Here is a 12,756-nt window from a genome sequence, read left to right as displayed (position 1 = left end):
GCCATTTATCTCTACTTTTAATAACCCCTTCTTTATTCAGGCTTTATTTCACTTCTGCATAGTTCCAAAAATTAAGAATGTCATTCTTCCTAAAGTCACTTCTTAGAGTAATGGTAATTAAGAGACCTAGATTCTAATCCAAGCTCTGTGATCTTGGGAAGACACTTTTAAACACTCCCTTATCTGTAAAATAAACATATTCACTTAGAAGCTGGAATTTCCTTCTAGTTTGAAAATTGGATTGTTAAACTCTAGGACCTAGTTGTACCACAAACTTTTGCATTGTTACTACTTTATAAGAACATTTTATTGGCTAAACTGACTAACAAACTTGAGAAAGCTTTGTATATACAAACAAGATTATACAAGAATATGAAGGCCTTGGGAAATAGCATGTTGTAGTGATACTTAAATTCAAGTATCTCAGAAAAGCTGTGAGGTCATGGGTCACAGCTCTCTGAACCTACTCTGTGTTCCTTACAAGTCTCTCCTGAAGATCATCAAATGGGAATATTTAAAAAAACCTGTGTACTTGTAAACAAAAAAAGCACTATACAAATATAAGCTGTTATATATTGTTTCTAAAGGCTGATAAAATATCATCAAAGAAAAGTGCTTCCATAAAAGTTTTATTTATCCCCACAACAACCCTGTGAGGTAGGGTGATCAGGGCATTTGAAGATGAGAAAACTAACTCTAGATTACTTGTTCACCGCTATACTGCATAGTAAATATGTAGAAATTAAATTGAGATTTTTAAATGTCCATGACTTTATACTGATTCATATGGAATAAATGCAGAGAGAATATTAATTCCCCCCTACCTTAATGCCAAAAGGACCTTGAAAAATCTCATTTCAAAAGATGAAAGTAGTATTTCATTGCTTATTCTACAAAGATTTATAAAATAAAAAAATAGTGGAGTATTTTACAGTTAGTATATATAATGGTCTCATTCAGGGATGTCCTTCAGCTATGTATATGATCAACTATTCCAATTGCTAGAAATGCAAACTCTTAAAAAATATGAAAGACAAGAATGATAATGAGCAGTAGCCTCAATCTTCATCATTCCTCTATGTATCTTGAATAAGTTCTGTGAAATCTGGTCCCAGTTTAGAAAAAGAAAACTCTACCACAAAGAGATGTCTGGTAAACTTTTATTTTGTTGCCTACTCTCAAGCCACTGTCACATTATTTAAAACAGTGGTTTCCCAAACCTTGCTATTAGAATTACTTGGAGAACTTTTAAAATACAACACAGAACTCTTAGGGCCACTCTTGTTCCTGTGGGACATTTCTGCAGGGGCTAGGCCTCAGAAATCTTTATTTCAAAAGACCCTCAGAGTAATTCTAATAAGCAGGTTTGAGAACCACAGATGTACTTTATAATATTAACTAATATCAAAACAATCATTAAGTAACTAAGTATAAAGTTGTTGCTATCTTATCCCCTTTAAAAAATTTTCTCAAAATGCATTCATTATATCCTCCAGAACTCTTGCCTCTGGGCAAGCAATTTCAATTCAAGATACAGAGAAACATTTTATAAAAATGTATCCTAATGAGTGAGACTTGGATTCCAATAATAATTTAAGTGGCATTTAAATATAAGATACTGAGTTTTATGGTTATTTTGAAAACTTTAAATGTATTTTATACAGGTTCCTAGCAGGCTTTCAACTCAGGGGAAGACATGAAAAATAATGACATCATCAAGCACATCAGCTCTGAGAAAATACTCAGTATAGTTCATGAGGAACAAAGTGAATGAATGACAGCCTAAGGCCTTTTGGCCCATACATTTTTGCTCCCAGTCCACTCTTCCCCTATAAGGGGAAATAAAATAAACATTCTTCCCTAGTTGCTTGGCATAGTTATTAAGTGGGTAACATTTAACTAAGTTAATTTAGATACAAATGATGAAAAGAGGTAACAAATAAATACCTAGGAAGACAAAGAGAAGTCAGGTCAGAAAACCTTAACTAGCTAATGATGTGTATATAACACCATCATGTTAGTACATTTAATGAAGGCTTCAGTGTCCTTTACATTTCAGCTTTATGTGATTGACACAAGATGTGGAGGAGACCTGGTCCTTATGAAGAATTCTGTGCTCGCTGTAAAGATTTGTAGGAATAATGAAATGCTGTCTTCACTGATGAGATGAAATCTCTCTTTTTTTTCAGGCAAGTCGACTGTACAAAACAATGAAAAAAACGAACTTCTTTAGAAGGTTGAATGCAATTAACTAGCTGAGAAAGTCACTGGCCAAAGACAACTTAAAAAAAAACATTGTTTAACCCTAAAAAACAAGAAACAAAAACAAACAAGAAAAAGCAGAGAAATATAAAAAACAATGTACACATCCATTTTCACTGACAGTTATAAGAAAATAGCCATTTATAGAAGTTACAATGTTTTCAACAAATCTCCCCCAAAATTTGGGAAACATGTTAAAGCCATCAGGTAAATAAATACACATACTAGCTAATATAAAACAATTTATGGTTTCAAATTGGTAATTATTTTTTAAGACCCAAGGAGAAATATGGTGATATAAATCTGATCAGGGCTACATATATTACATGGAATTAAAAAACACAACTGATTAAAACATCCTGACAATACACATATTTAAAACGATGTCTTAAAAGTCAGACATTTATCACTGGAAATACCACAATTACAGTATGTACTGCAGAGCTGTAATGTATATATAGGTAGGTCACTTTTGCTGCATCTTATCAGGTATCCATCCCCTGTACTTACTAGTGTCTTTAAGAGTATTTCGTGGGTGAACTGAAGGGACTGGGCACATCTCAATAAAATTACACCTCCGCTTAACTACATGGAAGTGTTTAAGGTAACGTCTACCAACAGATAAAAGCAAGGGGTAATGAGAAGATAAAGCATCATATTAAGGTGGGAGGAAGCTGGATAACTGTCATTTTTGAAAATTTTAAATTATGTATTAACAAACATAAAATGACTCAAATCAAGTAATGAAAAATTTATGAAAACTGGTCTAAAATTTTCTCAGGCCATATAAAATTTCCCTTAGTTTATTTACAGAACCTTATTATGCTTAATTGCCTACTTGTCAGTTGACTTAAAGGAACTCTCCTAGAACAGGACTGAAAACAGCTTTACCATTAATAACATACAGTTATAGTTGGTGTTTACTTAAAGTGCCCAACAGGCACATTGGTATAGGTGCTTACATTTCCCTTCAGTTACGGGAAAGCCCTTTGAGACTGTATTTAATCAGAAGAGCTTTCAGCAATTATAATGTACACTGGAATATCAGATCTTGTATAGGTTTTGGGTTTTGCTATTTGAGCATAAAAAGGGAGCAAGGAGAAATATTAACTAGGTTCACAATTTTGAGAAGAGCATATGTAAAGGTAACATATGTACATTTTATTTCAAGAAAGACAGAAGACAAACAGCATAAAGATGCCCAGATGTCCTAAAGATAAATACATTTCAAAGATTCTCATTAAAATGAATCTGTAGTACTTTTTCCTGCAAGCAAAATACCTTTCTTTAAATTAAAATGAAAACAAAACCAAAAGAAAACAGTATTCTGAATTGCAAATGCTTTTGCTTTTTTTTCTTTGCAGAAAATCTGCCATGATTATTTTTTAATGAATAAGGATTTTCCACAAAACAGGCTTGCTCTACATGCTAGATTTTTAAACAGTTCAGTGACACAATATGCTAACTACATACACAACAGATAATATAGTAAGAAAAACACTCAACCTGATGAAAAGTTAAAATCTTCATTAATACACCGAAAATTGACATAACTCATGCCTTTAAAATCAAAAATACAAAAATTAAATGTTTTCTAAAAAGATTTCCTTATTTTAAGGATTCATTTGAAAATGAAGCTGCATGTAATTTGTACAATAAGTTGTACAAGTAAACAGGTAATATACATAAAAAATTAAGTGACATACTCCTCAATTATCAGTTGTCCACCTTTAATTTCCAATACTGTACTTTCTTAACAAGCATACAAAATATCAAACTTCTCTTTAGAAAAAGTGCCGTTCTTTGACATCCTTTACACAAAAACAGTCTGAGCCTATGGCATGTTAATGCAGTTGAGGCAAAGCATATTAACTTTTACAATTCTACCTTCCATAAAAAGCCTCCCGAAAAGGAGATTACACACCACTATAAAAATATCAACCTCTTGTGGTAGCTGCATTAGAGAACCAAGGCTTGAAGACTATTTTCATATAGCATAGAAAACCACTATGAGGGCACATTAACTGCACTGGTGGCTTGGGAGTTTACTGTGCCACAGGATTATGCATAGCTACTGAAAGGTACCAAGACTGTTACACAGTTTTAAGTTGATTGTAACCGAGAGCATAACAGAGGTACTACCAGCCCATGCAGAATAACTAAAAATACTGAGTCACTGTGCTGAATACTTCATTCCTGGAGAAAACCGAAGGCATCAGTAACCAAATCAAGCCCAACAGGTGACCAAACTCATTCTCCTCAAAGATTGGTGAGCACAGTGAAGTCTGAGGTATACCTTTATCTATTAAATCTGTGTGCCATTGCAAGATATTACCATTTGGAAACACATGCCATCACAATGGTTTAAATCTTTTGAATATTAGTCATTCATATATTCTTGTCTACCCAGTCTCTTGATTTTTTAAAAGATTTCACCTACAGTAGAATATTACATAAACAAAATATAAATGCATGTCTTTCTAAATGAAACTTACATGGACTAAAAGTAGAGAATATATTTAAACAAATATACAATATGCAGGCAGACAAAGCAGGAAAACGGCCATTCAAATGTGTAATAAAAAACTAAAAATTGACTATTTCCAGAAAACTATGAAGCGCCTCAACTAAAAGGAATGCATAATGAAATTCTAATCTAATACAGGTCAAAAAATGTAAAAAGGTTATAAACCTTAACAGGAAAAATAAAACAACTTTTACTGGCCATTCCTGTTGAAATGAGAATCTTAAAGTAACAGAAAAGTGGCTACAAACCCACTTAGAGCACCAAACAGAGAGAAAATAAAAGTCCATTTTCATCTCTGTTATTATCATAAAATCCTGTGTGACTACAGGTCAAACTGCTGGTGGCAGAAACAGAATTCTTTATAAACTGCAGATGTCCTGTACATAAAAAAATTTCACTGGAGTTGCACTAGTTCTAAAGACTCTTCTGTTTTAGCCTACCTACTGTATGTATTCAATCTGAGATATAGTCTCTTTCTGTAACCCTTGATTATTATTGGGCACCAAAGATAAGAAAAGCAAGACGGGGTACAAAAATGCAAAATTTCAACAGTAATGGCAATGTTTTTGTTTTAGTCCAAAAGGGTCCTGCATTCTCTCCCCCTTCAGTGATCTGACAAGTCTTTGTACTTAATCTGGGGGCAGCAAATCATGCAAGCGAAATCTGTCTCTGATGTGAGGTCGAACATCTTCGTTCTGTGTGGAGAAAAAGACATTAAAACCAATATAATTGCAAAGAGATGATTTTTCATAAATTATGAACACTCTTATTTTGCAGAAAAAACATACCACTATTTATTTTACAACTTAGATTATTCTGTTTGTCAAATACAAAGATACTACACAGAAAGTTAACTTAGAATAAAATTTAGATTAAAGAAACCTAGACATTACAGATGGCCAAACAGACACTAACATGAAAAGATGTTCAACATCACTAATCAGGTGAAATTAATCAAAACCACAATGATGTATCACCTCACACACACCAGTCAGAAGGACTAATATCAGCACAAGAAATAACATGTATTGGCAAGGATACAGAGAAAAGGGAACCCTCCTACACTGCGGTGGAATTACAAATTGCAGCCATTTTGAAAAGCAATATGGAGGTTTCCAAAAAACTAAAACTAGAAATACCATATGATCCAGCATTTCCTCTTTTGGGAATTTACCCAAATAGAGCAAAATCACTAATCAGAAAAGATATATGCACTCCTATGTTTATCACATTACTTACAATAGCCAAAATACGGAAGCAACCTAAGTGTCTATAAATAGATGAATGGATAAAGAAGATGTGGTATATATACACAATGGAGTATTATTCAGCCATAAAAAGAAAAGAAATCCTGCCATTTGCAACAACATGGATGGATCTAGAGGGTATTATGCTCAGTGAAATAAGCCAGAAAGACAACAGAGAATGACAAATACCATATGATTTCACTTGTGCAATACAGAAACAAAGCAAAACAGAAGGAACAAAACAGCAGTAGACTCACAGACACTGAGAAGTGACTAGTGGTTACCAAGGGGGAGGTTGATAAAGGATCACAATAATTTGCAATGACAATACAAGTTGGTAACGGGGATGATAGTATAGGACAGAGAACACAAGTCAATGATTCTGTAACATCTTTCTATGTTGACAGTAACTGCATTAGAGGAGGTGAGGATTTAATATTGATTGGGTAACTACTGAACCACTGTGTTGTACATCTGAAACCAATCTAAGATTGTATATCAATGATACTTCAAAAAAAAAGATGTGGTACATATACGCAATGGAATATTATTCAGCCATTAAAAAAAGAAATCCTGCCATTTGCAACAACACAGATGGACTAGAGGGTATTATGCTCAGTGAGGTAAGTCAGATATGGGAAAGACAAATACCATATGATTTCACTATATGTGGAATCTAAAAAACAAAAAACATAAATGAACTCATAAACACAAAAAACAGACATGGTTGCTATAGGGCAACGGGTAGGAAGGGAGAAAAAAAAGCAAAAATGTTTGATATTTTGATCTGAGTGATGGTTACGTAAGTGTATACACAAGTCAAAATTCACCAAGCTGTACACTACAATCTGTGCATTTTATTGTATGAACCTCAATATAAAAAATGTAAAAACCCAAACTGTCATTAAAGTTTTAATTTTGTAAGAACAATTATGCCATAAGGCCAAACTAAAAGAAAGGTGAAAGTATTAAGTCACTGAATTCTACTTTATTTGTTAGTTTTAAAATTAATCCATGGATACAGGGGAAAAAAAACAAAATTCCAGAATAAAGTTTCAGCAGCATAAGCATGAAATCTACACCTGAACTATGAAAACGAAATGAAACAAATTTAACACCACTAGTTAGTGAGTTGCAAGGGGAAGCTCAGTGAAATAAAAACATTCAATTTACAAGTTTTTAAATCTGATAAGCATAATTTTAATTTACAAGGTTAGAAAATGCTTATAATCCTTTTCAATCTTTGCTTAATCTCCCACCACGCTGACTTTAAAAAAATCAGCACATATATAGCAATTAAAAAGATTTATTTCAATAGAGTTGAGGCAACAAAAACAGAAAAAGATAAATTATAAGATACACTTACCAGTTCTACAAGCTTCTCCAGAAATGGAATCAATTTTAGGAGTTCATTGTCATTTTTATCCATAAACCAGCTTTCTATAGGGATTCCATTAGATAGCTAAAATGATAAATAATTAAATTCTTTTTATTTAAATTTTGCCTACTTTGGAAAAGCTTAAAAAAAAATAAGAGATTTAAGTAAACACTCATCTGTAAGTTCCTTTGAAAAAGGAAAGCCATTGGTTTATGCTTGTCATGTTCTTTGACAACTCAGTAGTGCAAGAGACAGATGTCAAGGAATAAAAAGAAGCCTAACTGGTTTTTCAGTGTAATTTCTCAGTGTATATCAAACTAAACTTGAAAGATCCATTAACAAACTTTGTATTAATGTAACTAAAAACATTCTTTATTGATTCAGGAAATAGTTACTATTAGTCAATGCTAAGCATTGTGAATGAAGGAGCACTGCTGATGTAAACAGAGACCACTATCAAAAAGCATACAGTATACTTTTATACAGGACCATGTCCCTTTCATTGTTTTACTCCCCAAAAGTAGCAGGATAACCTGAAACATAGTAGGAACATAACAAACTGACACAATGGTATTTCACTGAAGAGTCTAAATACAATAATGAAAAATATTTGTTTTCTGGTAAGAAATCTCTAGGGCAAAATATCTTTAATATTTATGTAAAACATTGTGTTTGAGATAGAGAAAAACTGATTTTATCTAGGAACCAAGATAATATTCTTAAAAACTTATTTCAAAATGCAGGCAAATGATAGTGATGTAAGTTGAACATGTTTAAATACCAGACATGGTCTTTCCCTTTTTTTCTTTTTTACTTTTTACTATGGACACTTGAAACAGAAGTTAAGGGCAAATCTTGTTTCATTCACACCCAACCCACTTTCTACGATCCCATGCAGCACTGATTTATTATAAAAGAAATCTCAGATGCATATTAACATATTCATAATATAAACTATATCTTGCAAGGATGGCTTATCTCTAGTTGAAGTTATATTTCAAAAAATCATTAATAGAGGGTTACAAATATATGGACAAAATTACCTTAAGAAAGTATTTCAGAATATCATATTAAATAGATCAGAAGCACATAGTTAAGCTATTGTAATTCTCAAACATGTTCACAATTATTATTACTATTCAACAAGTGATAAGAACGGTATTAAATCATGCATATCTTGGAGCCCCTTCTTATTTAGATTTACTACTCAGATTTTCTGTTTTACTTCATTTAAACAATATTTTTCCACAAGGAATACAGCAATTTGGCATTTCTAATTCTAAAAGCTGACATTAAATGGAAATTTTACCAGTGAAAATTTTTCTCACACTATATTCTGTTTGGCAGCATTTGTCCTCATTTTACTTTATTTTTTTTCAAACTGAGTTTGTTTAGCAACTCTCTTCCTACCTGATATGCAAAGGCTTGTGGTGAGTTGTCAATTATTATAGTTTTGGAAAGATCTCTTCCAAGAATATTTAAGTCCTTTATATAGTTTCCTTGTACACAAACACAATGTTCCCGGAAAAGTCGGTGCCTAAACATAAAAATAAAATTAAGTTAACTAAATAAATGATAAAAATAAAAATAAATAAAAATAAATAAAAGGTCTAAAAAGTACAACATATACTTAAACATATACACATACACATACCCATAGAGGCTTTACAAGTTAAGCCTTATTATCTTCTCTCTCAAAGGAAATTCAAATACAATGAGGGCCTAAGCTTTGGGCTATAGTTTCACTATGAAAATTCTTAGCAATTATTGAAACCTTACAACCAAATATTACCATGCCTTAAAGAACTTCGGTTTATCCCAAAATGTTATATTAAATTATAAAGAGGGATTAAAAACTCTGTAAATTGTTTTTGTAATTTATTTACCCAGGAAAGCTCAGTTCAGATGCAGCATCTGGTTGTCAGCGAGGTCCTGCTTTTTAACCAATTTTCCAGATGGTTGACTGAGGCACAAGGAGGTCAAGTGACTTGCCCAAGGTCACACAGTAAGTCAGTGGTTAGCCCCGCATTGGAACCCAGGATCCTCCTGGCTCCCAGTCCTTTGCTCTAACCAGAAGACCATACAGCCTCCCTATCCCTGTACATGCCAGAATAGAAAATATAAGAAGGAATGTTTCTGTGTTGGCATTTAAAAAAATGTTTTTAGTTTCCCTTAATAGTTTTTGAGAAAAGGCATGGAGGCCAAAACATTCCATCATTTCAACTTTTCCCAAACACCCATCTTTCTTTTAATTTGGTGTGAGTGTGTGTATGATCATTTGAAAAACAAGGACTGAATGAAGTGGTAAATTCAGATTTAAGTATTACAAATGTAAACTCACATTTCACCAATAATACTTAATTGAAAAGTGTTATATCATTTTAAAAAGCTATTAAAGGTTTTATAATACTTATAAACTGTAATTCTATAAAATCTCCATTTAACCCTCAAAATATTGTACTAGTCCCTGAATATTACTATTAACTGATAGAGATCACCTTGAAATACTCCATTTGCATATATTAATAATTTGGTAGTTTGGCTTCCTTGTGTCTTAATCCCACTGAACAATTTTCCAGGAGCTATGGCCTACTCATATCTCAATTTTTAATTATGCAATTTCAAGAAAGGCATTTTTCTACCAACAAAATCTGTTATAGCTCTAACAACAACAAAAAACAAACTCAAAACCTTAAAAATGTCAGAGTCAATGGTGATGGCAAAGAGGAGGAATTTTACAACTAGAGAAAATGCAGTATACACAGTTCTCTCTCTCCTTACTTTAAAGAATACTGTTAATTAATCAAATGATCATCTACCTGTAAAGATTTAAAGATGGTCCTACTTTGAAAAAAATTAGACCAGACTAAGTATTTAAGTCCTATTGGGGCCTAAGTAGGATTCCCTATTTAATTTGTATAAATATTTAGGTGAGGAAATTGGAGAAGCAAGTATATCATCTATATGCAAGTCACTACTGATAGCTCTTCCCACAGCAAACTTGCCTGAGACAACTGAAAACATATGTGGATGCTAACAATTAAATTCTACCCAAACCCTACAGTTACTCAGAAACCTGAGTATCTGCAGCTTTAGAAAGAAACTACTTTAGCCAGTCATCAAATTTCCATTTGGACTCATGGGATTCAGAGATCATAGAAATTTCTAAGTCTGCCTTGTCACTAACTTCCTAGGGCACTCTAATGAATTCTATATACTGTTCAAAAGTTTTTCCTGTTTTTAAGTTTTTCAAAATACGAGATAAAATAAATTTAAACTCCCGAATGTGCAGATTTTACAAAAACTAGTTTAAAACATGGGTGTTAATTTATAACATTATAATTCCATGACTGTGATTTGTCCCCCAGTAAAATGAAAGCTCCAAAAGGAAGCTTGTGTTGCTCATCATTGTTCCCTAGAACATTGGAGGTGATGATAGAAATCTTCAGAATGAATGAAGTCATCCAAGCAAAACTATTTGTATACTTTTATAAAGTTAGGTAAAATGAGCAAAAATTATATTTTTATGAATGGGAAATGTCATTTTCATTTGTGGGTCTGAAGCTTGCTTATATGGAAGAAAAAGTGGAAACTGACTACAAAGACAATTTTTATCCTTTAGATTAAAAAAAAAAATCACAGTTCTATTTATAAAGAAATCTCCTAAACGGGGACATTAGGAAAAGTCTTACAGCATAGTTGCAACCACTTGATAATAAAAGTACTATTAACAGAAATTAAGATTGAGGATTTTCCACTAAGAATGTGGGGACAAAGTATTCAAGAAAATGAATACCCAGATATTAAAGCGTTTATAAATTTTTATGGCACCTCTCTCAGCTCTTGGTCAAAAACTCAGAGATTCACTTTCAACCTAAGAGGATGCAGCAACATTGCTGCAGTCTAAGTATCTCACTTTAGTTGAAGGAAATAATGGAGCTAATTTTCAAATATATTAAAATCACCCAAGGCACTCCCACCTAACCAGGAACACACTGCATCTGTTAGCTAAGAAGACACACAAGGAACTAAGTCCAGATCAGGATAACCTGAATGACTAAACCAAATGCAATTTCCAATTAGATTCATGTAACATTTTCTTTCCATGGAAGAGAAATTTGCTCTTGAAATAAGCAAAAGAATTTATTTTGATCCTTTCTGGTAAAATCAACTTTTATTTATGCCATTGAAAAGGTGACATAACATGCATTATCTCAGAGACATAATAAGGAAGTGAAAACATGCACACAGCGAAAACTTCCACATAATCCCCAATCTCCCCCCAATCCCAAAATAAGTGAGGATACAGATGTAACAGTGAATGCATTTGATCTTTGTATCCTTTAAAGAACGTCTGTCTGGAGTTTTATCATTAGGAACTCTTAAAGAGTTTGGGGGCTTAAAAAATTTATATTCACCATTTAACAACAAATCTCTAAATATGCAGCCGACTGAAAATGGCCATCAAAATTAAATAGAATCATAGTAATTTCATAATCAGTGTGACAGACATTTCCACTATTTCTTAATTAAATTTACCTGACCAGTTGCTTTTTAGGGTCTAGTATGTTCAGTAACTTGTCTGCATACACCTTCTTAGAAGCAGTAAAAAGAATGATCTACAAATTCAGGGGAAAAGAAGTAATCATTATACATGATCTAAATATGGGTACTGTATTGAATAAAATAAAAATACTTATGTAGTTAACTTAAGCATGTTTACCTCATACATCTGAGACATCCGTTCCAGGAATTCCCTGAAGAACGGTCTTAATCTCACGTAAACCTGAAGAAATACAAAAATAGACTTCAGCAAATAAACATCTAAAACAGAACAACTTCTTTATAAGATAAGTTTTATTCTAACTTTGGATATATTATAAGTAAAAAGTTGTATTTTAAAGTAATAGAAAAATTTACAAAGTACAACTCTACCAAATTTACTTCATATACCAAAAACCACTTAAAACAATCTTTTGGTAGGGTAATAATAATCACTGGTGATCAATTTCACTTTTTAATGGTTAAATAGCAGCATACAATATAATAGTGCTTCATGGAGTATAATTTTATTAGACATTTAAACTAAAAATGGAAGGTTTCCCAGTGAGATTTTGATCCACCAATCAGCTCCATCTTCCAGCCAGGTAGCATCCATCCAATTATTAGGCAGGCTGTGTGTCCACCTCTAGCTGACCTGTCCCAATGACCTTCTTCAATAATTACTCAGAATTTTTTCTCTGCAACCACCTGCTAAGAATACCTTTACTTTACACTTGTTAAGGTAAATAATGTTCAAGAAAGAGATGTCTGGATTGGTGGGTTTAAATAACTGGAATTTT

At 32.6% G+C, this 12,756-nt stretch overlaps 1 protein-coding gene across 3 annotated transcripts in view; it reads right to left on the bottom strand.

The window, feature by feature from the left end:
• Positions 1–615: 615 nt before the first annotated feature.
• CTDSPL2 (CTD small phosphatase like 2) overlaps positions 616–12,756 on the bottom strand; it is an 82,640-nt gene continuing 70,499 nt past the window's right edge. For 2 of the 3 annotated variants that reach the window (XM_036905386.2, XM_036905387.2), the window contains exons 9-13: positions 12,138–12,200; positions 11,954–12,033; positions 8,825–8,951; positions 7,403–7,498; positions 616–5,484 (exon numbers count right to left, since the gene is read on the bottom strand). In XM_036905386.2, coding sequence (XP_036761281.1) covers positions 5,419–5,484; positions 7,403–7,498; positions 8,825–8,951; positions 11,954–12,033; positions 12,138–12,200 — 432 coding nt within the window. In that variant the 3' untranslated portion in view covers positions 616–5,418. The remainder of the gene's footprint in view (positions 5,485–7,402; positions 7,499–8,824; positions 8,952–11,953; positions 12,034–12,137; positions 12,201–12,756) is intronic. The other variant, XM_036905385.2, reaches the window with a different exon arrangement.

This window comes from Manis pentadactyla, chromosome 11 (assembly GCF_030020395.1).
Source record: "Manis pentadactyla isolate mManPen7 chromosome 11, mManPen7.hap1, whole genome shotgun sequence".
NCBI lineage: Eukaryota > Metazoa > Chordata > Mammalia > Pholidota > Manidae > Manis > Manis pentadactyla.
The sequence above is the reverse complement of the archived record's forward strand: the minus strand, read 5'-3'. Positions and strand labels throughout refer to the sequence as shown.